The 27,300-nt window shown below is 50.5% G+C and overlaps 1 protein-coding gene across 8 annotated transcripts in view; it reads left to right on the top strand.

Moving 5' to 3' along the window:
- CTIF (cap binding complex dependent translation initiation factor) overlaps positions 1 to 27,300 on the top strand; it is a 334,077-nt gene that overhangs the window by 121,999 nt on the left and 184,778 nt on the right. For all 8 annotated transcript variants that reach the window (XM_017862290.1, XM_017862289.1, XM_017862287.1 and 5 more), the window contains 3 exons: positions 6,942 to 7,015; positions 7,621 to 7,725; positions 13,493 to 13,568. In XM_017862290.1, the coding sequence (XP_017717779.1) occupies positions 6,942 to 7,015; positions 7,621 to 7,725; positions 13,493 to 13,568 (255 nt within the window). The remainder of the gene's footprint in view (positions 1 to 6,941; positions 7,016 to 7,620; positions 7,726 to 13,492; positions 13,569 to 27,300) is intronic.

Raw genomic sequence — 27,300 nt, 5'->3', positions numbered from 1 at the left:
TTCAACCATTGTGGAAGACAGTGTGGTGATTTCTCAAGGATCTAGAACTAGAAATACCATTTGACCCAATTATCCCATTACTGGGTACATACCCAAAGGATTATAAATCATGCTACTATATAGACACATGTACACGTATGTTTATTGTGGCACTATTCACAACAGCAAAGACTTGGAACCAACCCAAATGTCCATCAATGATAGACTGGATTAAGAAAATGTGGCACATATACACCATGGAATACTATGCAACCATAAAAAGGGATGAGTTCATGTCCTTTGCAGGGACATGGATTCAGCGGGAAACCATCATTCTCAGCAAACTATCACAAGGACAGAAAACCAAACACCACATGTTCTCACTCATAGGTGGGAATAGAACAATGAAATCACTTGGACATAGGGCGGGGGACATCACACCCTGGGGCCTGTCGTGGGTGTTGTGGGTGGGGGGTAGGAGGAGGGATAGCATTAGGATAAATACCTAATGTAAATGACGAGTTAATGGGTGCAGCAAACAAACATGGCACATGTATACCTGTGTAACAAACCTGCATGTTGTGCACATATACCCTAGAACATAAAGTATAATTTAAATAATAATAATAATAATAATACACAAATTTGCTGGGTGTGGTGGCTTGCACCTATAGTCCCAGCAACTCGGGAGGCTGAGGCAAGAGAATCTCTTGAACCCGGGAGACCGAGGTTGCAGTGAGCTGAGATCATGCCACTTGCACTCCAGCCTGGGCCATAGAGCAAGACTGGAAAAAAAAAAAAAGAAAGCCAGAGTGACTGCATGAGGCCCCAGGAAGCAGAAAGCAGGGTGCAGGCCAAGAATCCTGTTTTCCCTACTCTCAGCTCAAACCAGACACCCTGTCCCGCAGCTAGCTCCCCTGGGAACCCCGTGTCCGTGAAGTGAGAGAACCGTATTAGGGTCAGGCTTGCCTCTTGGCCCTCATGGAATCTGGAAGGACATCCTGAACTGAGAAGGATGTGGACTGTGACTGGAAGTCCTTTGGGGAGCAGGGACAGCATCACCTTTATCTCTCTCATGCCCAGAGCTGGGTCCTGCATAGCTGCTCAGTGACTGAGGGTGCACTGTATCCGGGGGTTTCCGTTCAGGAGGCTGGTGCTGAGGGCTGGCTACCTCTGCCCCCGTGTCACCTGATGCAGCAGACCTGCTAGAGAAATCCACACCAGTCTGCCCTAGAATTCTCTAGGGGAAACTTTCCCCATGACTGTCCCAACAATGGAGAGCGTCCTCCTGCTGTCCTGTCTCATTCAGCCAGGTTCTGCCTAGTTTCTAAACACTCACAGCCTGGAATTGTCATTGCAAACATGCCCCCAAATATGGACTTGCACAGCAAAAATCACTGTGCAGTTGTGTATTCATAAAGAAAAGCCAGCAGCTAGAAGGTCTGTTGTTTTCACTGCATCTGACTTTGTATGTTTTTCTACCATACAGCAACTCACTCTCACCTTGTTGCATTCATGCATGCGTGGCGACCGCAGCCTCACTGCATACCCACTCACATTCCATAAACGCTCTCTCTTCACTGCAGATGATGCACTTCCTCCACCAGCACTGCCTTCCCAATCATTGACAAAGATAGGTGTGGAGAATCCAGAAGCTTACAGGGGAGGGATACATTCCTGCTTTATGCAAATCTCTGCGGTGGAGTCAGTTTACCTGACTGAATAGAGTAACTACATGCATAGTGTGCAGTGGTTAGAGCGTGGCCTTTGGGCCACATGGTCTGTGCTCCCATCCTGGTAACTGGCTCCACAAACATGGGCAGGTGCTCTGTGCCTCGGTCTCCCCATCAGTAAAATGGGGATGGTGATCATACCATCTGCTTCTTAGAGTTGTAGTAACAGTGCCATGCTTGGGTGGTGCTGGCACATATTGCATGCTGGGTCAATATCTCCTATTGTCATCATCTTTATTCTTGGCCCTTTCAGGAGTCTGACCTCCCCTGAGCTGGGGATGTCTCTGGGGCCTTCCCACAAGCAGGCTGTTGGTATTTTCTTTTCCACGTGGCTTGAAGTGCTCATTATCCCTCTGTGACCTGTTCTGCCAGCAGTATGGTGCACCCTGGCATGGGGCCCCTAATTGCCAGTAAAAGGGACTGTCGCAAAGGATTCAGCAGTTTAAGTGCTAAGAACAACCCACTGAAAAGGGTGACTGTTTTTGATAAGGCATCTCAGAACCTTGGCATTTCAGCAACCTGGGGGCAGGGCCTGGGCACTCTCAGGGCTGGAGAGGACGCTGTGCTCAGAGGGAAGCTGTGGTTACCAGGGCCAACCATGGAATTGCCAACTGGAGAATGTTCTTTAAGAGGCCACTGAGGTTTTGATGGATAGCTGACAGTGCCTGGCCACTGAGTCTGTATGAAGAAATATTTAATGAATGACCCTGGGTCCTAAGGCTAGGATGAGGGGTGAACGGGCAGGAAGATGCAACAAGGAAGTGGAGCCACAGTTCCCACCATCGAAAGGGGAGAGAGTTAACAGAAAGTGTGTTAGCTGAGTATTTCCTAAAGGGGGTTCCATGGAACCCTAGGCCTGCAAAATTCTCTGTGAAATGAAAAGGAAGAGTGGGGTAGATTTCTAGCCAAAAAAACTTGGGAAAGAAATATTGCATGTTCCACTTCCACATGTATGAAGAATTAACATCCACTGAAGAAGTTCTGAAGAAGTCCTAGTCTTCGTGGTGCTCTCCTTCCTGATATTCAGACAGAGAGGCCTGATGCCTTGCCCACCACTCTCCTCTGTGTGTCCAGCTCAGTGGCTGCGGTCCTCGTTCTTCTCAGTGCTGTCACCTCCACCTGCTGCCTCCTCTAGGGCTGCTGAGTTTCACAGCTCTGGGGGTGCCGTCCACATGATATTCTTTCCTGGAGCTGTGACCCCCAGTGCTCCCTGGGGCTGTGCAAAGATCGGGCCTGGCTCCTTGGTTTTTAAAGGGCTCACCATGCTGGCACTTCCGTTCCTCAGCTCTGAGAATCAGAGTTGCAGTCATCACAGGGGAGGGAATGAGGCAGGAGGCAGGTTAGTGTGAGAGATAACAAGACTCAAGTCTTGTGGCAAAGGAGAGGTGAGACCCGGCCCAAAGGCCCAAGGTGACCTGCGGGGCAGAGCAACAGAGGAAGGAGAAGCAGCCTGGTGCAGAGCTTTCCAGCCTGGGGAAGGAGATGGTCCGTGGCTCACACAGGAGTCAGGAGGCTGAGTTGCAGGCCGGGGGTGGCTCAAGGAGTATGGTGTGTGCTGGGAATGGCAGGGATATTGTTGGGTTTCTTGGCATTTAAATACGGATTTAGGCTCTTGATATCATTCAGGAATATGTTCTCTGAGTTGTAAGGAGTTGTGAGGATTCAATGAGGAAAATGTGTGAGTCCGTCACCTGTGATGTGTGTTAGTTGCGTGACTGCCATGGCTCTTGGAGGAGCACTGGTTGCCACTGTGACTTCAGCACCTGCTCCCCAGCTGGGCCATGGCCCCTCTCCCCAGGCTCCTGTTTCTCACCCCCAACACAGAGATGGCAGCAGCTGATCACAAGGCTGTTCTGCAGATGCAGAGAAGGGTGGGCTTCCTCTGTAAAGAATAAACACACACATGCAGGCGCAGCTTCTGTCCTGGCTCTTTCCCTCCCATCAGCCAGGAGCACATTTCCCTGACCCCAAGAATCTGGAAGTCCAGAGATTGGTGGGTCCCCCACCAGGGATACTGCTTTGGAAGTGCCCAAGTTTGCCCTGCCCAGTCACCTCCCTTAGCCCAAGAGTAGTGCCACCTCCTCCAGGCAGAGAGGTTCCTGCCAGCTCTCTGCACAGGGGCATTGGCCCTCTCACAGCTGCTGCCAGTGACTGTTACTGTGACCTGTCCTCCCTCCTGCCAGTTGAGGAATAGTAGCTGAGATGCCAACCTCCAGACCAGGAGGGAGATTTATGTGCCCATCTGTACTTCAACTGCCTTCAAGGTGAATCACCCTTTTCCTGGAAGATGCTTTGCACTTCTGGGTTTGGCCATGACCTTCTCTACATAGTTGCTCTCTCTCTCTCCACCCACGTTTCTGACTCTTTAGGGGCCTTAAGGTCCTCAGATCCTAGGACAGTAAATCAATCTTGACATCCTAATCTTGAGTCAGTCTTTCAGCCACAGAGGCAGTAGGGGCACGCTTCCTCCCGTTACAGAGTGGCATCCCTTCGATCAGTTGACAGGAATCCGAGCTGGCCCTCCTGTGGGCCTGGCTTGGCCACTGTGGGGGGCACGAAGAGAAAGAGGCAGTCCAGTGGAGAAGATTACAGTCTACTTGGGGAAGGTCTAACACTCATATAAGAGAGCAGTGACCAAGAGGTGATCCACTGAAGCTGAATTTATAGACGCCAGAGAACATTGGGTATTTAACAGGTCAGGGATCAGGGAAGACATGTGTGGAGAAGGAGGGACTTCAGGTCACTGAGCTGAAGGAGGAAAATGAACTGTGCTGAGTGAGGTCTGCAATAGATGCTTTGGAAGCAAGAGTTTTGTTTGCATGTTTGATTATTTTTATATTTGCTTTCGATGTTATTTTTGGCTGCTATCCCCAATGACAATTACATTCGAGGCCCAGGAGGGGGTTGTGAACAAGCCAGTCAACATCTCAGGAGGCAGGGGCTGTCCCCTTGGGGGTTGTGTGATAGAAGGTGAGTCTTTCCAGCTCACCTGGAGTTTCAGAGTTGCATTTGGAGCAAGCAGGGCCCCAGGAGTTGGAATGGAGAGGATGTGAGGCAACTTGAAGAAAAGGGAGAGAGGGTGATCCTAGAACATTAGGGGCCACCTGCTTGGAGGACTGGCAACCATGCTGTAATTGATTAGTGATGTCTGCCACTGGCAGGAGAGGGGATGGTAGCAGCACACATGCCAGTCAGAAGGGGCCCATCTACAGGGCATGGTATTTCACTCTGGGATCTCTTTATTTAAATGTGAAGCATCTGAAGTCCAGACTGGTGAAGTGACTTTGCTTAGGTCACACAGCTTATTGAGGCAAAAAGAAAACACATGTTTAAAGAAGATGGTGAAAATCTCTTGCAGTATATGTCAGGAGCACTGAGCTTCCAGCTCTGGGGAACCCAGGGGGTCCCTGCCATCAAGGGCCCACTATCTCCTGCGGGAGAGAGGTCACTACAGGAAATAGAAGTGAGAGCTGCAAGAGGCTGGATCTGCTACTGTAAGTCCCTCACACAGATGGCAAGTTCAGGGCAGAGCGAGGTGACTGAAGTTTGGGAGGCCAGAGGTGCTTCCTGGCTGAGCCAGGCTTTGACAGATGGGGCACATTTGGAGAGGGCGAGAGGGGAGGAAGGCCCAGTTGACAGGCCACGGTCAGAAGCGAAGGGGATTGTGGGGATGGGACAGGAAAGGCATGGGAAGGAAGCACCCAAGGCCATGGTGGCCCTGAATAAATGTGACTGATCTGCTAGAAAGGATTGTGCAAGCTCTCAGGGCATCCTGGAATGAGGAAGTTTCAAGTTACTTAGAACTGCAGGCTGCAGGCTGCTGGTGCCCAGAGGGAGGGACCAGTCCTCATGTTATCAGTGAGACCCAGGAAGGCTGAGGGACTTGCCCAGAGTCAGACAGCCCAGGTGGTTCTCCCCAGAGAGTCCCCTTCTCCCTTCGACCCCATGAGCCCTCCACCTCTCCTCCAGGCTCTCATTACCTTCTGCCTCCTGTCTGTGGGGGCTGGAGTGCCTGGCCCCTTCCGCTTGGAGGCTGGACTGTCCAGCCTTTCCGGTTTTTGTGCCCTATCCTTCTAGTTAATTAAAGCTGCTCACTCTCTGTCACTCTCTCTCTGGAAAGTAGATTGGTTTCCACTTCCAGTTACTATCTGAGTTCTTTCACTATACATTCGTTAGTTTGCCTGTTCCTGAACATAATTGGTTCTCTTTTGCATCTGGATTCTTTTCTTCCCTGTATGCTTGTGATATTTATTCATATTGTTGCATGTTATTTTACTTTGTTTGTGCTCACTGCGGTGTAATACTCCAATATGTGAACATACCACTGTTTATTTATCGAATCGGCCGATGACAGGCATGTGGGTATTCTCCAGTTTGGAGCTGTAATGGCTGATGCTGCTGTATACGTTTTGTGTGCATGTCTTTTGGTGAGCCTCTGGGCACATTTCTGTGTGTTTATACCTGGGAGTGAATTTCTGGGTCATACTGCACGCACACGTGCAGCTCGGGTGGATGTGGAAGTATTGTTTTAAAGAGTGTGACGATGGAAACCAGATTACAGGGGTAAGAAGGGCTGGAGGGCATCATGCGTGGTCAGGGGGTTGGAGAATTTGCCAGGGAGCTCCCCAGCCAGAGAGCAGAGAAACCAAATCATAGAAGCTGCATTGAGTAAAGAGGTTTCTGTCTCTGGGTGGGTCACATAGGGAACACTGGAGGATCAGTTTGACTTGGAGAAATCCAGTCGCTGGTGTAGCCTTGGTCGGTTGGAGACTTCTGGGGAGTAGGACTGAACTGTGAAGAAAAGCAGCCTCCTTGGGCTCTCCAGTGGGCCTGACTCTGCAGAGCCCCTGCCTGGGGAGAAGCCGCTGCCATCAGGCTGGCAGCAGTGGTGATGGTGGCTCTGGGTGGTACAGAGCCCCTGCTGGGTGTGGAGGCTTTGAGGAGAGAGCCATGGGCTGGGGGCAGCAGGGGCCTGGACCCTTCTGTATACATCTACAAAACCTCAGTGAAACGAGGGCGCATGCCTGGGGGGAGGCCAGAAGACCCCCAGGCAGTCCCCCGACTCTGACTGGGTACACCAGCTGCCATACTCACTTGGGGGCTCACTCCAGCCTCCCAGCCACCCAGGGAGACAGGGAGGCCTCTGCTGCCCTCTCAGGCCCAGGCCCCGTGTTCTCAGCATCCTGGCCGAGCAATTAATGTCAGCCCTTTCACCCCCATCTCTTCCAGAATGGCAGCAAAGACAGCTCTCTGGACATGCTGGGCACCGACATCTGGGCGGCCAACACCTTCGATTCCTTCAGGTAACCTCCTCCTCCTCCTTCCCTGTGGTGTGAGGTCCAGCCAGGGACCCCAGCTTCCTTGGGGGGCTGAGTGAAAGCTGATGGTTCATGAGCAAGAGGCAGAGAGAAGCAGAGCAGGGGATGTAGAAAGGATGGGGTGGAAAGAAGGAGGCCAGAGAGAGGAGGCGGTGAGTGTCAGAGGAGACAGTGGAGGCATGGGGAGGGCCCTCGGAATGGGGCTGCAGAGGCTGGGCCCCGCTTCCCACTCGCCTGCCTCATCTACCTCAGGGTGGCCTGGTCGTCACTTTGAGCTACTTGTCAGAGGCTGGAGAACAGCATTTGGCCCCTTGCTCTCCCCAGCCTTCCTCAAATGTGGGCACAAAAAGAAACTCAGGTGTTGCAGAGGCCGCTGTGCAATGGGCACCTGGCCCACACTTGTTTCATAAGTATGCACTTTCCACGGCAGGGTGATGAAAGTGAGGGGTGGCACCTGGGGCTCCATTCTGAGTGAGGGTCCCTGCCTGGCCCCTGGCGGCCCTTTCTGCGGGTCTGCTCTGCCAGGTTCAGCCTGGCCCAAACGTGGCTGTTGCCCTCGTCTCGATTTCTCACCCTCCCTCGCCCTCTAGTGGTGCCACCTGGGACCTGCAGCCGGAAAAGCTGGACTTCACCCAGTTCCACCGGAAAGTCCGACACACGCCCAAGCAGCCCCTGCCACACATCGACCGCGAAGGGTAAGGGGTGCCGGGACTCTTACACAGGGAGAGGTGGGGCAGGGGACGGGAGTGGTCTTCGCCTCCACAGGGAGGCTGCTCTGCTGCACAGGGGACTCAGGTGGCTAATGCCCCGGCATGCTCTTCCTATGCGGCCCGGAGTTGCGGGCTCACTGACTTCTCCCGGAATCCCTCCATTCCCCTCTGCCCAGCCCCCTCTAGCCAAGCCATCCCCACCTGCTCCTGATGGCCCACAGTGGCCCTGCTTGTCAGTAATCCAGGCCAGTGCAGCAGAAACACCTGGGCAGTGGCACAGAGGACAGGCCCACCCCAGAGTCTCTGATTCTGTAGGCGCAGACTGAGAATGTGTGTTTCTAACAAGTTCCCCAGCGGGTGCTGATGCTGGTCCAGGGACCACACTTGGGGAGCCGCCGGTGTCGTGCCTGATTTTACGCTGGCTTTTCTCACCCTCTATGACTTTGTGTGTCAGTGTTGACTTTCCCTTTCAAAAGTGGTGTCAGGGCCTGGGCTGACCTCAGGACAGGGATGTGACTCCAGCCAGACACAGTGGTGTGGAACAAATGGCTGCTACTTCTTTTGTAGTTTTATATAATTTTTATTGAGGCAGAATTCTTATACTATAAAATTAACCATTGTAAAGTGTTCAATCCACTGGCATTTAGTATGCTCGCCCTGTTGTGCAACTACCATGTCTATCTAGTTCTGAAACATTCTCATCATCCCAATATAAAACCCTATACCCACTAGGCAATTATTCCCCATCCCACCACCACCCCCAGCCCCTGGCAATCACCAGTCTGCTTTCTGTTTCTATGAATTGATCTATTTTGGATACTTACAGAAACGGAGTCATATGTGACCTCTTGGGCCTGGCTTCTTTCCCTTGGCATGTTTTTGAGGTTCATTCATTGTAGCATGTATCAGAACTTTATTCCTTTTCATGGCTGAATACTATTCCATTCTATGGATATACCACAATTTGTTTACCCATGCATCTGTCAATCCTTACTTGGGTCGTTTCCACCTTTTGGCTATTGTCAAAAATACTGCTGTATCTGTTTGAGTCCTTGCTTGTAATTACTTGGGTATATACGTAGGGGTGGAATTGCTGGGTCATATGGTAATTCTGTTGAACTCTTTGAGGAACTGTCAAACTGTGTTCCATAGCAGCTGAATATTCTGCATTCATGCCAGCAACGTATGAGATTCCAATTTCTCCACATCCCCACCAGCGCTTGTGCTTTCTTTTCTTCTTGGTTTTTGTTTGTTTGTGTTTCGTTATGACACTGATGACCCTTACTTTTCCTTCCAGCCCTCCCCTGCTCACTCGTGTCTCCCTTTCACTGCAGATCTAAGTATTAGTGACTTTATTGGACACTATACTACATCTCACAGGTCTTCCTGCTGCCATATTTGTCCCACCCAACCTCTCCTCTTGGCAGCCCTGGTCCCATTGTAGTGTAATGAGCAACAACCCGTGGAAAGAAATGGGCTCATTCCTACTTTAGAGATGAGGAAAACAACACTCAGAGAAGCAAAGTGACTTGCCTGAATAACAGAGCCATCATTTAAGGCCAGGCCTTCTGACACCGTCCAACCCCTAGTTTATCACATCAGGGTATTCTTAACCTCCTTAAAATTCTCTGCAAATTTGTATGTGTGCTTTCACACATGTGTGTTGCTGGGGAGAGGCCCATCACTTGCATCAGACTCTCCCGGGAGACACCAGCCTCTTGCACACCTCCTTTTTTCATTTCTCTGCCTGTTGTGGGTTCCATTTCTCTTTGGATGACGAGGGAGAGATGGCTTTGTGCGTGGAGGCACCAGTTAAGATGGAGCATAGGAGAGACACGGCCGCAAGGCTCCCGACCCTGCCTTACCCCATCCACCCTGCCCACTGCCTGCTCAGACCACTCATTCAGTTGCAGGGAGGCCATGCTCCTTCCAGGCTGCTGAGCTGCTCAGGGCTGGGCCTCCACACTTCTGTGCTTAGGAAGGATGGCCTTACCTACCTTATTCAGCGGGTCAGCTTCAGGAAGGGGTTGTGAGTAAAGGTGATGCTTGCCCTGTGTCCTGTTGTAGCAGTGCAGTGGAGCTCGGGTATGCCACAGGAATAGGAGCAGGATTTTGCTTTTCTCAAGTTCGGTGTAGCCAGTCTGTCACTAGACCTGCTGGGTCCCTGCATGGTTCTGGGTGCCAGGAAAGTACACACACACACACACACACACACACACACGAGTATACAATGTAGTCCCTGCCCAGAAGGACTGTTCAATCTACTGGGAAAAGGAGACATGAACCCATTCATGATGGAGACTGTGTAGGGGAAGAAAGACTAGACTATGCAGTGTAGACATACAGACTAGACTATGCAGTGTAGACATATAGACACTAAGAAGTATAAAGTGTGATGCCTGGTGCAGGGATAAATAAACTCAATGCAAAAGGAGTTAGAAAGGAGAGCACTTTACAGATTGAACCATCTGGGAAAGGCTTCAGGAGGGAGACTTCCCTGGGCAGCTCTAGTCTTTCCTGTGTGCCCCAGGAGCACACAGCTGATGAAGTCAGTGGCCTGGGTGGATCAAAGGCCTGGGGGGATCGAAGCGATGGTGCTGCCTCATTGACTACAGGTGCCCAATGGGGCCTGCATGTTGAAGCCTAGCTTGCCAAAGGTGTCTCACCAGTCCCCAGAAATGAACTAACTTCCTAGCAAAAAAAGTGATGAATGACTATGAAGGAGAGGAATTCCCCTTATGCCGAGGGACTTTGTCCCTTCTGAAGCCAGAGTAACCAGCCACACCTGTGTCACCAGCTGTGGGCCTGAATTCCTTGGCCAGTCTCAGTCTCTCACCAGTAGCCACCAGATTTGCTGAGAGTCACCTGCGATCTCCCATGGACATCTGGCTCACTAGCCAAAGCCTGTCACTCCCAGGTTCCCAGGGAGTCTGAGTGCAGTGTCTGTGGCCACCTCATGGCCAGACCAGGAACGGTGTCCCCCTTAGAGTCCTGTTGTAGTGGCGACACGTTCCACGCGCCAGCCACTGCAGCCTCCCTGGGATGCAGGTACCACTCGGTTGCCAAGTCTCACTGCAGCCTGTGTTTCCATGGAGGGACAGAAATCAGAGAAGGCTGTTGCCTTGGAAACCCTGTTGGCAGCAGTGACTCAGCTGGTCTGTAGCCACCTTCTGCCCTCCAAATCTGCAGGTCTCCAGGGAGATCTGAGCCCTGACAAGGGCAGGCTTCGTGGGATAGCAGCCCTCCCTGCAGGCCTCCCCCTGCCCACTCCCAGGGGCGCTGAGGTGAGAACAGAAGGCTGTGTTTGGAGTGTGCTAGGCTGGTGCCCAGCGTGTGCTCAGAGCTCAGCACACGTGGCAGAGTCCTGAGGTGTGTTTTACCCACAGGAGACACTGGGGAGGTGGTGTCAGTCATTCTAGTCAAGCCAAGTCCCTAGTACCCTCCTCCCCTATGGCCCAGGCGGGTACAGAACACAGACGACTACACACAGTTGGTGCTTTCACAGGCCAGCCTGTCTGCACCAGGCAGATTGATGAGTTAAGAGATGTTGGATGTTCCAGGCCTTTCTCCACCTGCTCGCCTGTAGCTCCAGCATATCACAGTTGTGGGGACAGCTGGGGGCCGGGGGAAACGTTTTCTCTTTTCCCTCATGCCTGTTATACCTTGCACACTATTCCCCACACCAGCTCCACCATGCCCTTTGCCTACCCCTTGCACCCTGACCCACCCCCAACATGCTCCAGCCACAGCAAACTGGCACCACACACGCCCCTAACTCCAGGCCTTTGCCTGCGCCACATCCGCCTGGGACATCCTCCCAATTTCCCTGTGCTTGGCCAGCTCACCTCTCACCTTCCTCCCACCGCCCCTCGCCCAAGACAGTTCTAGACGCTGCTCCTTGGGGTTTCTGCATTGCTCTCCTGCCCCCGATGGGCACTGGCTGCTGTACTGCAGGGGCTGATTATCCCACCAGACACCGAGAGGGCCAGTTGTGTGCACCGTTTACACCTGGGTCCCAGACCCTGTCCGGAGCCTGGCACAGAAGTGTTTGGTGAATGGAGAAATGAGCCAAAAAATGGGGCTTGGGTCAGCCCCCTGTTCTTCTCTTCCACGCAGGCCTTTGCTGGTGTTTGCAGCCAGTTTCTCCTCCTCTGGGTTCCAGGGCGCCTCTGGCCATAGGACTTTTATGACACTGATCTCGTGCTGCCCCTTAATGGTGCTCAGGCACCCAGCCCTGTTAGAGGAGTTTAGGATTTGTTCTAAGAGCCATGCACTGAGGGCAGGAACCAAAACTGATTTGTTTTTGTTCACAAGGCCCAAAACAGAAGAGATGCTTGGTAAATATTTAGACAATGAACTAGTTATTCTAAAATGTGAGATTCGCATGAACTCTGCAGCTGGAAAATGACCCAACTCATAGGACCTCTCTCACCATTCCTCAGTCAATCCAGTAATAATTGTAACTGACAATATTTACTATGCACTGGCCATGCTCCAGCCCCTGTTCTAAGTGCTTGCCTCATTTATTTAAAACTTATCACCACCCAGAGAGGGAGGAACTGTTATCATCTTCATTTCAATAGATGAAGCAACTAGGAGACCCAGAAATTGAGTAATTTGCATGAGGCTGAGTTGGCTCCAGAATCTATGTCCTTAATTAATCACCTTCCTGCCTCTTTGCCCAAATAACAGCAACAATATTAGCGGTAATGAAAGTAGTCATAGTAGTAGTAATATATTTACTTCATTATTTATTTTATTATAATTTTGTTATTATTACCAGTATTTACCATTAAACATATGTGTGTATGTTTAAGATATATTTAATGGCAAATACAGATAATACTACACAAGTAATATATACACACATATATATAAACATAAACAAGCTAAGCATTTTATATATATATAAGCTAGGCTATGTATGTGTGTATGTGTGTGTATATGTACTATTTACTGTGTGCTGTCACGGTTCTAAGCATCTAAGCGCTCCAGATATGTTAATTAATTTAATTCTCCAGCCACCTTAAGATGTTAGACACTATCATCCCCATTGAACAAATGAGGACACTCATTTGATGACATGAGTACAGAGAGGTTAAACAACTTATACAGGGTCCCCAGTTGGTAAGGGATGCTGTGGATATTCAAACCCTGGGAGTCTGGTTTCGGAATCTGCACCCTTAAATATGCCAAAGATTCAGACCTCTGTCCAGGGAGTTGGTGCCAGCCTCTCTGGCCCGCAGGCACACCCACTTACAGAGGACATGAAGACAAAGTGTAGACTATCTGAGTGGGCCTGCTGGACTGACCCAGAGTCAAGCCAAGAAGGAAGGAAGCCCTGCTGGGTTTTCTGCTAGGCTCTACCAGCCTGTGTGACCTTGAGAAAGTTGCTTGGTGTCTCTGTCCACTGATCTTCTGTCCAGTGTAATGGGGCAAGGTGGATGGGCTTTGACAGGTGTTGTTGATGAGTAAGGAGCTTAGCTTCTCTTCCTGGAAGGATCAAGGGGAACTCTGGTTCCTCTCCCACCTCCCTCCAGGTTGGTTGTTGCATTAGGGGAGGAGCCCCCCACCCCTACCCCCGGCCACCGTCTCTAGGGCTATTTCCTCTAGGTGGGACACTGATTCTGCAGGACTTGAGGATGGGCAGCACCAGGTATCTGCCGACTGTCCCTCCTCTCCTGCTGGCCGGATGGGACAGGAGGCATGAATGAGCCATCTTTCCAATGCCTTTCTGTCTTTTCTGGTCCAGGTGTGGCAAAGGGAAACTGGAAGATGGGGATGGCATCAACCTGAATGACATCGAGAAGGTCCTTCCAGCCTGGCAGGTAGGTAGAGGGGAATGTTCTCTAACAGCCTACCCACCCCTGGAGTCTTGATCCTCTTCCTGGACAGGACCTAACCGAAGCACTCCTTCTGGCCCCTTGTTCCAGCAAGGGGTGTAACCACCTGTATGGTAGTAATAGGTAGGCGGGGTTGGCTACCTGCCATTCTCCAGGGTGTCCCATTGTGATAGTGTGTGTGACAGCCTACTCAGTGATGCTACAGGCCCTGGTGGCAGGCCTGATGTGCCCTAGAGATTAAATAGACCATGCCCTGGCAACTCAGTGAACTTGGAAGTTTTTGTCCCTTGGCCTGAAGCCTCTCTGCAGGTGAAGTGTCCTGTGGTGTGTTCAGGTGGGACTGGCATGCCTGGAAGAGCTTCTCATGTGGCTGGGGCTGTCTTTAGACTTTTGAACAGTGGACTTGCCCTGCTGGCCTCCAGGTGTCTACTATGCTTGCTCTTTTTTTATTGATTGGCCTCTTTCCTAGAATCAGGGCCAGGTTCCAGGACAAAGAGGATTCACTCAGTGAATCCAGGTCTCTAGATGCTTATAGTGCTGGACTTTTGGTGGAAACAGCAGAGTCTAGCTGCTCTCAGGAACGAGACTGGGCCTGCTGCAGGGGTGTAAAAGCAGTGGACCCTCCGCAGTGACTGATCCTGCCACTGCCAGTGACCATGACCTGCCACCACACTCCACTGTGCCACCCTTCCCTTCTCTCCTGATTCTTCTCTTGCTATTTTACCTAAAACCATTCATCTCTTCCTGGTGCCTTTGCCATTTTGTTTCTTCTCTGTTCATGCCTTGGGCCTATCAATGAGACAATACAGCATACAGTTAAGACCTCAACTATTTGATAATGATGTGCCTTGGTGTGGTGGTTTTCTTCATGTTTCTCCCACTTGGGATTTATTGAGTTTCTTGGATCTGTAGGTTTATAGTTTCATCAAATTTGGAAAATTTTCAGCCACTATTCCTTCCACTTTCCCTCAACCCTGGGGTTCCAATTATATGTATTCTATGCTTCTTAATCTTTTCCCATGGCTCACCAAAGCTCTGCTTTGTTTTTAAAAGTCTTTCTTTACTCTCTGTGTTTCATTTTGGATAGTTTTTATTGCTCTGTCTTCAAGTTCACTAATCTTTTATTCCAGTGTGAAATCTACTAATAATCCCGTTCAGTATATTTTCATTTCACATATTGTAGTTTTATCTCCAGAAGGTCATTGTGGGCTTTTAAAAAATGTATATGTATATCTTCCCTTCCTCATGCTTTCTCTTCTGGAGTATATAGAACCTATTCCCAATAGCTGTTTTAAGTCCTTCTCTACTACTTCTCTCATCCATATAATCTCTGAGTCTATTTCTATTCATTGATTTGTCTCTTGGTTATGGGCCATACCTTTTTTTACATGCTTGGTAATTTGATGTTAAATGTCAGATGTTAGAACCTTTACATTACTGGGTGCTAATTTTTTTTGTATCCCTTTAAATATTTTGGGTTTTGTTCTGGATCACAGTTAAGTTACATAAAAACAGTTTGATCCTTTCAAGACTTGCTTTTAAGCTTTGTTAGGGTGGGAAGACTTTAGTGTAGGGCAAATTTTGCTCCACTGCTGACTAAATACTCTTCTGAGATTGCCATCCAATGCTCTGTGTATTAGAAGGTGTTTCCCCTCTGGCTGGAGAAACACAAACTTATTTTCAGCCCTGTGTGATCTCAGTGGATTGTTCTATCTATTCCTTGCCTCGAAAGTTTCCTTACACATGGACAAATTAATACTCAGCCAAAGACTTGAGAGGCTAAGATTTCTGGATTTCTCTCTGTATGTTGGTCTCTCCTCTCTAGTACTCTGCCTTGCAAATCAAATTGTCTTGGACTCCATGGATTTTGAACCCGGTCATCTTAGCTCATTGAGACAACCGGGCCCTGGACTGCCCTCCCTGTGTTGCAGACTGGAAACTTTCCACGAAATGAACTGGGGCACACATAGAGGTCACCTCATTACAAAGAGAAATATGATGACTTTATTGTGGAGAAACCTGGCAGGCCCCAACGTGACCAGGTGATCAAGGGAACATCATTAGTGATGGGATGGGTGAACACTGTGTCCCCCTGATGTGCCACACAGAAAACCCAACATCGTTTCTTGGATTTTCCTTCCAAGAAAGCACAGCCTGAGTCTGGTTCTTTGGAAAGCAGTGTAAGGACCACTCTCTATAACTTCCTGGACACAGAAGACAGGGAAAGACTGAGGAAGTCTTCCAGATTGTAGGAGACTGAAGAGGCAAATGACTAAACACAACATGTGTTCCTTGCTGAAATCCTGGACCAGAAGGAGATCCTGACCTTGTTAGTACAGTTGGAGAATGCGATTGGGTCTGTGGGTGGGACAGTGTTGCTTCGACGTCAGTTTCCCAACTTGGAGGCAGTGTGATGGTCATGTGGGCGAGTGTGCTTGACTTTGAGAAATATGCACTATGATGTTTGAGGGATATAGGCCTGGTGTCTGCAGTGTCTTCTCAAATGGTTTAGAAAGAGATTGATGATAATGGTGTGTAGACACAGAGGGAGAGAGAGGGCAAACATGGGGAGGTGTTAACAGTTGAGGAGGACGTGGATGTTCTTTGTACAGTTCTTGCACTTTCCTATAAATTTGACAGGAAAAAGAATCAATCAGTAGGGCCGAGGCTGTGATGTGTAAGTCACAGGCAGAGTATCAGCTCGTGAAACACCCTCTGGGCTGGATCTGTATTAAATTATCACTGCTAATGGAAAGCCAGCCTTGACGCAAGAGAAAAAAAGGGTGAGGTACTAGGAAGTGACCACCTTATCACTCCATTTCTAAATGCCAAGAGCATTCATCATTGATAGAAGAAGTACATTTGAGAGACCCCGATCTAGGTGAGAAACCAGATGCCCCCTGCATTAGGGAGGGTATTGACCACTTGGTGCCCTTTGAGCCAGAAGCTTGGGAGTCATGGCTGGAAAAGTAGCAGATCTGACATTTTGTTTTGCTTGGTGACTGTTTCCTCATTCCTCTAGGGTACAAAATGGAGGACCTTTGGTTCCTGCTCAGAAGAGAAAGGAGAGCTGGGCTACTGGCTGGGTGGGAGGTTGGCAGTCAAGGGCTTGGTGTCTGGACCCACGCATGGACCCCGTGGAATCCCAGCCCTGCCACTGACTAACCCAGGAGTCTTGAGCTAGTTACTTATTCTCACTCTGCCTCAGTTTCCTCCTCTGTAAGATGAGGGAAATAACCATATCTACTTTATAGGGGGGCTGGAAAGATCAAGCACATTCATTCACTTGAGGGCTGAGGGTGACGCCCAGCACACAGTGAGTGCTGTGCTGGCCTCTGCTGTAGTTATTCCCAGGACTCAACACTGCCAGTCAAGCCCCACCTTCTGAGGGTGGACCAGGCTATGGGGGGCCCGCTCTGTTAAGAAGAGGGAGAAGGGGTGATTTCCTGCCCCTACCCCCAGGTGAGGTGTGTCTTGGTGAAGAGGGCATTTCTGCTGGTCAAAAGCTTGGATGATGAACCATGGTTCATGGGTTACCAAGGCCCTGGTTGATTCTTCTCCTGTGCGGCCTTCCAGGCAATGGAGACAGATTGGACTAGAGGTCAGAAGAATCCGCTTCTAGACATCTGCCAGAGCCGTGAGTGTGATCTCTCCTCTGTGGGCCTCAGTTTACTCATCAGCATATTGATACAGTTGTATTAGATCAGAGGTCTGCAATCTGTGAAGCCCTCAAGGTTCTCCTGGGGTGCCCCAGGTGCTGCTAGGGGGAGTGGGGAGGCGGAAGCAGCAAGCTCCAGGGGCCCCGACTTGGGCCCACCCAGAACTGTTTGGCTGGTGCCCCTAAATCAGGATACTAACATGGTTTCATGTGGCGAAACAATTCTACTGCTAAACAAATTTTGAACATCATCAGACTAAGGTCCCTCTGAGGTTTCACATTCTAGAGTTTTCTTTTTTTTTGTTTTTTTCAAGGAATGGTAAATCAGTGAGAATTCTGGGCTCTCCAGGGCCCACATGTTATGCTAAGCTCTTAGCAGTGGCTGGTAGTGGAGGCCTTCACCCACCATCTCCACCGTCAGGCTGGAGCAGAAGGGCTTTGATATTTGTGTGCACACACACACACTCATTACACATCATCTGTCACACACGTACACACGTACACATACCACACACATCAAACATACACATTACATACCACACATGTACACATATACACTGCACATACCACACACCACACATGTACATGCACACACATATACACATCACACACATCCCCTCACATCCTATGCACACATACATACATACACCACACATATGCACACACATACGTCACACACATATACACCCATATACACAAGCACACATACACACCACCACACGTCCGTGACCACACATTGGACGTGTTTGCCCTTCAGTGAACTATCAGCAGAGATCTCCTGGCACGGTGCTGGAGCTCAGCTGCAATCGGAACTGGCCTGGGAAGCACTGAAATCACACTGTCTGCCCACTGTATTCCTCATTTACTGTGTGTAAAAATTTGCACAAAACTTTACGCTTAACAATAAACGTTATACACACTTTCTGGGAGCAGCTAGCTGGTGGGATCAGGCTCAAAGGTCTCCATGAGTTGCCATCAAGCTGATGGACCGAGGATGCCACCATCAGAAGGCGCAACCTGGGCTTGAAGAACCCCCCTCCTAGTGTCCCCTGAGTGGCAGGAGCCTCAGTTCCTCCTGGCGGGACAGGAGGCCTGGGTTTCCTCCCTAAAGCTTTCCTTGACACCAGATCTTCTGTGTAAGCTGCCTGAGTGCCCTCAGAATAATGCAAGCTGGCTTTCCCCCAAAGCAAGTCGTGATGGGGAGAGAGAGAAGATCCACTTGCAGAAAGTCACACTCGTTTGAAAATAGCCTCATCTCAGAAGTTGGGAGTTCCACGCTGCCATTGCTCTGATTATTTGCACAGACCAACCCTGTACAATATGGGAAGGCCTAACAGAGGTTGAATCCCCGAAGCAGGAATCATGGGGGGCCCTCGGAGTCTGGAAGACCACACTCACGAATCACACCCAAGTCTGCATCCTTTCTTTCTTTTCTTTTCTTTTTCTTTTTTTTTTTTTTTTTTTTTTTTTTTTTTTTTTTTTTTGAGACGAGTCTGTCTGTCTCTGGCACCCAGGCTGGAGTACAGTGGCACATCTTGGATCATTGCAACCTCCACCTCCCAGGTACAAGCAATTCTCGTGCTTCGGCCTCCCAAGTAGCTGGGCCACAGGTGCCCACCACCACGCCCAGCTAATTTTTATATTTTTAGTAGAGATGGGGTTTCACCATCTTGGCCAGGCTGGTCTTGAACTCCTGACCTCAAGTGATCTGCCCACCTCGGCCTCCCAAAGTATTGGGATTACAGGCATGAGCCACTGTGTCCGGCTAGAATCTGCGTTTTTAAAGCATTGTAGGAAATTCCAATTATCAGCAAGAGTTGAAAACAAAGTCCTGGCTGATAATGCTCCTGGCTTGACCACCCCTTGGGGTATCTGCAGTTCACATGAGTACCCTTAGGACAAGGTAGACGGCTTCTTGATCACCAAACACAGACCTCTGGTGTTTGAGGAATTTGTGGTCCCATGAGAGCACAATGGGATGACTTTTCTGTTCCTAGTGTTCTTCAAAGCCCCTCATAAATAGGGCTGGCTGGTTCACTCGTCTGGCCTTGGGTCCTGAGGATCAGCTGGCCTAGCTATTAGCATATGTGGTGGGGACAACACCTAATAGTATGGATGTGTCCAATGTAATGTGGGGTATTTAGGACTCCTGGCCTCTACCACTGAATGGCAGTCATTGGAGAGGGGCAGGCACAGTGGCCACCGAAAACATCCTCCTACTTCCACATTCACCTCGGAGATATTGTGCATCCGGCTGAAGGCCCCCAAATGGGAGGGAAAGCCGACCTCTAGCCTGGGGACCTCCAGCCCTCCTATGAGAGTCTTGAGCCTGTGCAGAGATAGGCGGGCTTCCTAGAGACTTTCTTAGACAAAAATCAGGGTTGACCTCCCCTCCCCACCTGGAGGCAAGAAGGAAAGAGGGTGACAAAGGGAGGCTGGCCTGAAGCCCATTGCCTACCTGTCCTCCACTTCTGCACCCCAGAAGAAGGGGCATAAAGATCCTACCAGCTGTGTACCCAGCATCTTCTCAACCCACAGAGGCCCAGACCCCCATCTCCGGCCCCTTCTGTCCCTGTTTGGACTCTTTAGCAGGCAGGAGGCTTTGTGATGTTCTCAGCACCCCTGCCCAGCCTCTGTCCTGGGCTCCCCCTGCCATCCTGTGGCCCTGTCAGTCCCTCTCCCAATCTATTCTGTTCTTCCATCTCTCCTTGCTTTCTCATGGGCCGGAGGTTCCCTCTGCCTAAAATCTCACTCATCCATTCTCTGCCTGTCCTTTTCCTGACTCAGGACACCTCCCCTGATACCCTCTCAGATGCACAGGACAGAGTCCAGCGTCCATCTGCCATTTCCCCAGAGTCCCTGCCCCCATCCCTGTGGCGTGGCTCCCATCACATCACACCTGCTTATGTAACGGCCAGACTCCCTTCCTGGACTGTGGGCTGCCTGAGGGCTGGGCCGTTTCCTTCAGCCTCCTAGCCCCAGCACCAGGTGCTCTAGAGTGAATGCTGCTGAATAACCTCCTTTCTAGATGCGCTGTTGTGTTGTCTAGAGTGTACAAGAAAGGCAGGATTTGTGTCTGTCTTGACATTCAGTCATCCCTCTGCCTCTGTTTCTCTCACCGCTTCCCAGCAGAAATTCAGCATGAACCTGGTTTTGCTCTTCTTGGTGTGATTTCTGAGACACATTTTTTTTTTTAAGAGAATAGGATTTTTCCATTGTCTCCTGTATTAGGACACTATAGGCCATGATATAATACTAAACAAACCCCCACATCTCAGTGGCATCACACACAGAATTTTATTTCTAATTTTCTGAAATTCTGCTGAGGGCCAAGCTGACCTCCAGGGCAGCTCCTTGGGGACTCCAGGGTCCAGGTGGATTGCATTCTGTGGCCCTGCCATCTTAATCCATGGCAGCCCTGGCAGGGGCAAAGAGAGCTGGAGGGTCATGTTCTAGGTCAAGCTTGGCCAACATATGGCCCAGGATGGCTTTGAATATGGCCCAAAACAAATTTGTAAACTTTCTTAAAACATTATGAGGTATTTTACAATTTTTTGTTTTAGCTCATCAGCTATCATTAGTGTATTTTATGTGTGGCCCAAGACAATTCTTTCAGTGTGGCCCAGGGAAGCCAAAAGATTGGACATCCCTGCTCTAGGTCTTAAATGCTTTGGCCCAGAAATATCAGCCCCACTCACAGCCCATTGGACAGAACTAGTCACATGCCCCTGCCCCAACTGCAAGGGCTGACACTCCTGCAGGGAGCGGGAAGAAAGGGAGCACACGGCTGTTCTGTGAGCTGCAAGTGACTCTGCCAAATCTTCCTCTTTCCTTCACTTGCTCACATAACTCATCTTCATGGACAAGTGCTCTGCCCTAGCCTTTTAGAGAGAGAGAATTGATTGCATAAGATACAGTTCCCCAAGAGAGGTACAGCCTAGTAGAGGAAATAAGACATGCACAGATTACCACACTGCATTCAAAGCTGTAAATGCCTGAGCAGGCGCCTGGTGCCTTGCCCAGGTCACAGTCCCTGTAGAGTGAAGTCTGGGTCCTCTCCCAGCACACCCCACCTTCCTCCCCTGTGCTGCTGCAGCTCCTCCAGTCTGGGGCGTGAATGTGTGGCTGAGTACAAAGCAGAGGGCCCCACTGGCCCCCACACTGAATGCCTGTTGATCTCCTGGGAGCCCTAGCTTATCTCTCAGTGGGTCACACACGGAGCGCATGCCACAGTGAGTGGTCTTAGCAGGTGATGCCTCCATTGGGGGTCAGATGCTGACACCTAGGTGTCTGGCTAAGCTCCTCTCCAGCCAAAGCCAAGGCCCCTATTCCTGGTGACCCCATCTGGCCATGTTTCCACAGCTGGCAATGAATCCAGAGGTGAGTCTCACTGCAGTGTTGACTTCAGGGAACTTCATCTCTGGGGCTGCTGGACTCAGGCCCTTGGAGCCCCACCACAGATGTGGGACAACAGGGTAGACAGTAGGTGTCTGTGTCCAGGGTTCACCTGTACCTCTGTGAACTCCTGCTGTCAGGAATAGTTCTACACTCTGAAAAGGCATTTAGTGAGCTAGTTAAGTAAGGGTCTATTGGTAGTGTTAACTGGCTCCAAGGTCTTCCTTCCCACGCTGGTGGCTGGAGGGAGAGGAGCAGGTACACTGGGATAGGAGCTAGCCAATAGCCAGGTTTTATGACATCCACACCAAGGCATGACATTCCACACCATGGCAGCCTCAGGCGAGTTGAGACTGGCATTGCTCTCCAATGATGGGGTGGTGGGGAGGTGGTGGCGGGGGAGGTAGGAGGTGGGGAACAGCAGCAGGCTCTGAGTACAGGGCCATGGATTCAGGGTTCAATCTTAGTTCTGAGTGTTGAAGCCATAGGGTAGGGCAGACACTGAGACACACACTTGGACTCAGACTGTGGTTCTAGGGGAACCCCAAATGCCATCCACAAGTCTGGTGTCCTGGTGGCATTTTTGGCATCTCTATCACAGGAGTAGAGGTATTGGCCAGGCTACCACTCTGGCAGTGATGTGGACAGCCCAGGCCCATCATTAACAGTCCTGCTCTGAGTGTGGCCCCAGTGTTGGGGACTGCTGGAGTTGAGGCCTCTCCGGGATAGGTGGCTGTATGGCAGTGTGCTCCCACTAGAGGGCACCAGCGCACCGCTCTGCAGGCTCCAGCCTGGCTCCAGCCTGGCGTTTGCTGTGGGAAGTCCCCTGGTCCCAGCGCCAGCAGCCAAAGGCGTCTTCACCGGCCATGCCCCCTGGTCAGCACATGCACAGTGTCCTGAAAATGACCCCACTCAATGCCCAGGCCCTTCCTCCCTGCAGCAAGGGAGAGGATGGGGAGGTGCAAGAGGTAGCCACACTAAGGTATAGGGAAGCTCCTGTTGGGCCACGTGTCCCCTGCTTGGCCAAGGCATGGCATTCCTCCAGAGGGCCCGCCCTCCCCTTGGACCCCTGGGAACACACTGCTTCCAAGAGGGCAGCGGCACGGGGCTGCAGGGGGACACCCACTGGGGTGGGGCTGGGGGAGTTACAAAGTGTTGGCTTCCGCCCTTGGAAGGATGGGGGCTGGCTAGGTGGGGAGATGGAGCTGCATAATCTGTAATCCATAGACTAAGCCAAGTTAACTTACTAAGTTCTGAATTAACTTGACTAAGTTCTGAGTTAACTTGATTAAGTTCTGAGTTAACTTGACCAAGTTCTGTGTGAAGGCAAGGGGTGAAGGGTGAAATCCGAATTGCATATCCTTCACCTCATCTCTGGTCTGAGACCACCCCCTGGCACCTCCTCCTCCAGGACCCCTTTACCCTGAAGTGTGACTTTGGGAGCAATTTCTCCATGTGTGTGAACTCGGTGCGACCAGCGTGAGAAAGACGGTCTAACGGGCATGTTGCCCCTGCGCCCTAGATGGCCCGTAGGTGAGCATTAGATTTCCTCAGGTTCCCGGGCACAGGGCCCTTGGCATTGCGGAAATGCCACCTCCTTATCCCACACATTGGCCTGGTGCTTTTGTGTCACATACAATACTCCATTGAAAGACATTGTTGAATTAACCAGTGTCTTGCCCAGGGCTTTCTATCAGGACATATTTTGGTCATTATTCTTGAATTCTCCCAGACAAACATGATGTCTGCGTCTTTGGTCTGACAATAGGAACTACATAGCCCACTGACTTCTCTTTTTGCCTTTCTGTTAGGAAATTTTGAAACCAAATCCTGTGTCTGTTGGCCGTTAGTCATTAGATGGCTCTGACCTAGCAGAGCCGGCTCCCCTGCCCCCACATTGCTGGCCTCTCCAGAGCGTGTGACTCGGGAGCCCTTTGCTGGGAAGGGGGCTTAGTGCCCACACTGAACAGTGGACGCCACTTGGTCAAACGGGATTTCTGGCCTTAGGGATTTGCTCAAAGCACTCCCCACTGAGGGTCCCCAGAAGACCCAGGGGAAGGAAAGTGGCTTTCTGGCCTCCTGAGCCTGTGTCCAAGTCCAGCCTTCACACGGAAGATGGCTAAAGGAAGGGACAGTGAGAGTTGGGGTCAAAAGGATTAATACCTTGTTCCTCTGCTTGGCCCCAGATGATACCAGAGAAATCTCCCCAACCCCCCGCAGCTCTCTAAAGAATTCGAGGGACAAATGAGCTTTCAAAATGAAAATCACGGCCCCATGAAATGACACCCAGGTGTCCCTCACTCCTGGAGGAGTGAAAATGGTGGCTGATAAGGAATGGCCTGACTTCCCCAGCAGGTGGCGCTGCTGCTGTTTGGTAACGGGGGTCTTGGGCCGGAGGCTGGGGCTGCCCCACGCTGGGGTTGAAGCCGCTGCTGTAGCCAGGTTCCCAGCCCTCCAGATGGGAAGGAGTGACTTTATTGTTCCCTATGGCTGTGTTAGCTATTGCCAAGTCTTCTGGAAACTTCTAGGACATGCTAACTCACAGGCATGAGGATTATTAAAGTGCCATGAGACACTCAGGAACAGAGTCCTGAAAACCATGCCCCACCTCACCTCCCCAGGCCCTGTGCACCGCAACAAGTGTTGCTCCATGTCACTCCGTGGTCCCACGGAGGTGAGGTCTGACCTTATTCACTCAGGCCTCCAGTACGGATCAGGCATCTCTCTGTGTCCCAGGCATTGTCTTATAGCCATGATGGACTGAGTTTAAGTACAGGGGCTGGTACCTGTCCCATGGACAGGGATGTGGTATTCTCCTAATGTCCCCTTAGTGAAAATCCAACAAGGAGCATAACGCACCAACAGTAACACTAGCGAACATTCACGGAGTGCTTTCCATGTTCCAGGAACTGAGGAGGTCCTTGCTTTTTCTAATCTTACCCTCATGTTGTCCCATGGAGCACATACTGTTACTGACTTCACTTTACAGACCGATGTCTTTGGTCGGATGTAATCTTCTCAGTAAGGGCTTGTGAACACTCCCTATCCCCGTTGTCACTCGAGAATCATCACTCGATTCTTCCCCGCAGTGCCTGTCGCATGTTCACTTTATTTCTTTTGCGTCTGTATTCTCCCAGTGGAGTGTACGTTCCCCTGGGGCACATCCAGGGGCTCATTAAATGTGGGTTGAGTGACTTGCTCCTGCCCCAGAGGGACTCCCACCCAGCACCTTAGTCCAGAACTTGTGCCTCCACCACAGAGGCTACCATGACTTGAGCGCTGACTGAGCTGCAGGCTGCGTAGACCATCTCTGAAGTCTCACAAGTACCCTGGGAAATGTTTATTCTATTATTATTGTACAGATTGGAGAACTGAGCTCAAATACCTTGCCTCAAATCACACAGTTGGGAGAGAAGGGATTGGAATCCAGACAGCCTGACTCCTCTGGTACCTCTTTCTAAGGAGGGACGATGAGGAGGAAGAGGTGCTGGAAAAACATTTTCTGATTCCAGGAGACGGTAGTCACGTACGGCAAGTTAGGGGTGAATGTCATTTCCTTAATAAGCAAGACCAAGAAAGTGGATATCTCTGTTTTTCTCTCTACTGCTGAAAGCAATAAAAATGGAAAGAAAAAAAGAGAAAAGCCTCTACTGACAGCTTTGAAAGAGAAAGAAATATTCTTTTCTTCTTTTTAAATCAGACAGGTTTGTGGTGGCCTCCCCAATCCCTGCTGGCCCAAGACGCTATAGCAGCCATCAAGGAGAGGGGCTTACAAACGAGAGCCCCCTTCCCTCCCCAACCACCTCCCCACCCCCAAGTGCTTCCTCCCTCAGGACAAAAATAGGCGCCCATACAATAAATGGGGCCAGAAGTTCTCCAATCCGTGGCTTCCTGTCTGAGGCCTCCAGGTAGCAGGTCCACTGGGAAGGGGCAGCATGCTCTGTGAGATGAGCCTATTTTTATTTTTTGTTATTTGTGAGTTTTTTCTTTTAAAGAACTGATTATTCTGGAGGTGAAGACTTTTGTTGGTGACAACTGGGAAAGTTCCTTGGGAAGAGCCCACTGGCTGCGTCTAGACGGGGTTTCCACACCAGCCTCCTGCTGCTCACTCCATGCGGGGCAGAAGTCAGGGAGCTGGGACTGTGGGCAGCGAGTACTTTCAGGGCTGGGTGGGGCAGGCTTCCAGGGGCCTGGGCAAGTCTGCCTACCCTATAGGACCACTTCAGTGATCCAGGCCATGGCTAGGATTTTAGGGATTGGCAAACTGGTCCACGACCAAGTCCAGCTCTCCAGCCTGTGTTTGCAAATAAAGTTTTATCAGAACGCAGCCACACTCATTCATCGGGTTCCCCTCTGTGGCTACAGTTGTGCTGCAGCCGCTTGCCGCATGGACCCTATTGCCAGCAAAATCTAAAGTATTTACTATCTGGCTTTTACAGAAAAGTTTGCTAAACACTGATCTAGAATATAAACAGAAAAAAAAAAAAAAAAAGAAAGAAAGAAACCCCTGCGAGTTAAAACAGGTGGCAGAAATCCTAAAGCTCACTCACCTCAGTCATCCAAGAGCCCTTCTGCTTCGCACACAGAACATTGTGTAACTCACCCAAAAAAATTCTCTTACAGCTCTCATTTCTTCCGCTGTCAAGTTGGGGGTCATATACCTGTTCAACTTATGTGGCAAAGCTGTGCTAAGAGTCAAAATATAATAAACCAGTTCATATAATGGCAGGGATTTTTGAACTGGAGAAACACTCTGCAGATGATGTTTTTGCGTGAGAGTCTCATGCACTCTGCATGAGACGTGGCCTCGTGAAGTGGTAGTCACATCTGGAAGCAGGCAGAGAACTGGCAAGCTTGGCAGATAAGAACTGTGCTTGGAGATGGTCCAACAGCTTCCTTCTGTGGTTTTCTTGGGGGGTCAAGATGGAGGGCAGGGACTCTGTTGGCGTTCCCCAGCTCCTCCTGGGACTGCGTGAGACCTAAAGGGTGACTGTCTTCCTGCCCTTGACCTTAGACAGAAAAGACTATTGGGGGAGTCTTCTGCTCACCCATTTCTCTTTCCTCTTATGTCCTTCCCCCGTTCTTGCTCAAATCATCTCCCTCTTTCATGGCCCTGTTCCAGTTTCACCTCCTGCATGAAACTATTCTGGATAAATCAGACCACATCAACCCACAGAGGTTTCTTGTTTTTTTGAGGGTCTTGATTCTAGGCCAGTTTTGAGGTTTTCCCCTTTTTTATGCCTCTCCTTGCATTTGTGCCTCCTGGAGGAGGTAGACCTGGAACTGGGCCTTGGGAGGTGGCCCGGGAGGGGAGGGAGACCTATGGGGAGAAAGAGAAGTATGGTCAGGAGAAAAGGAGGCTGTTGAGAGTCGGGGAGTCCAGGAGTCCTCAAGAGGGGAGACTGTAAGTAGGGAGAGCAGTTGGGGGTGGCCTTGGAGGCCTTGGGACCTGACCAAATAGGGACTCAGCCGAATGCTCTCCAGCAAGGAAATGCAGGATGGAAGGAGGATTCAGAAGCCGAGGGACAGGGCCTGACTGAGCCTATGCCCTCCTGGAGACCAAGAGGGAGTTCCCAGGATCTCTCTCCAGGGGCCAGGGAAGAAGTTTTGTTATTTGTTAGGGACAAAGGCTAGAGCCCTTTAAAAGTAGGACTCGTCCCCAGT

The sequence above is a fragment of the Rhinopithecus bieti genome, unplaced genomic scaffold (genome assembly GCF_001698545.2).
Source record: "Rhinopithecus bieti isolate Rb0 unplaced genomic scaffold, ASM169854v2 scaffold_57691, whole genome shotgun sequence".
In the NCBI taxonomy this organism is placed as follows: Eukaryota; Metazoa; Chordata; class Mammalia; order Primates; family Cercopithecidae; genus Rhinopithecus; species Rhinopithecus bieti.
This window is presented reverse-complemented; position numbering and strand designations above follow the sequence as displayed.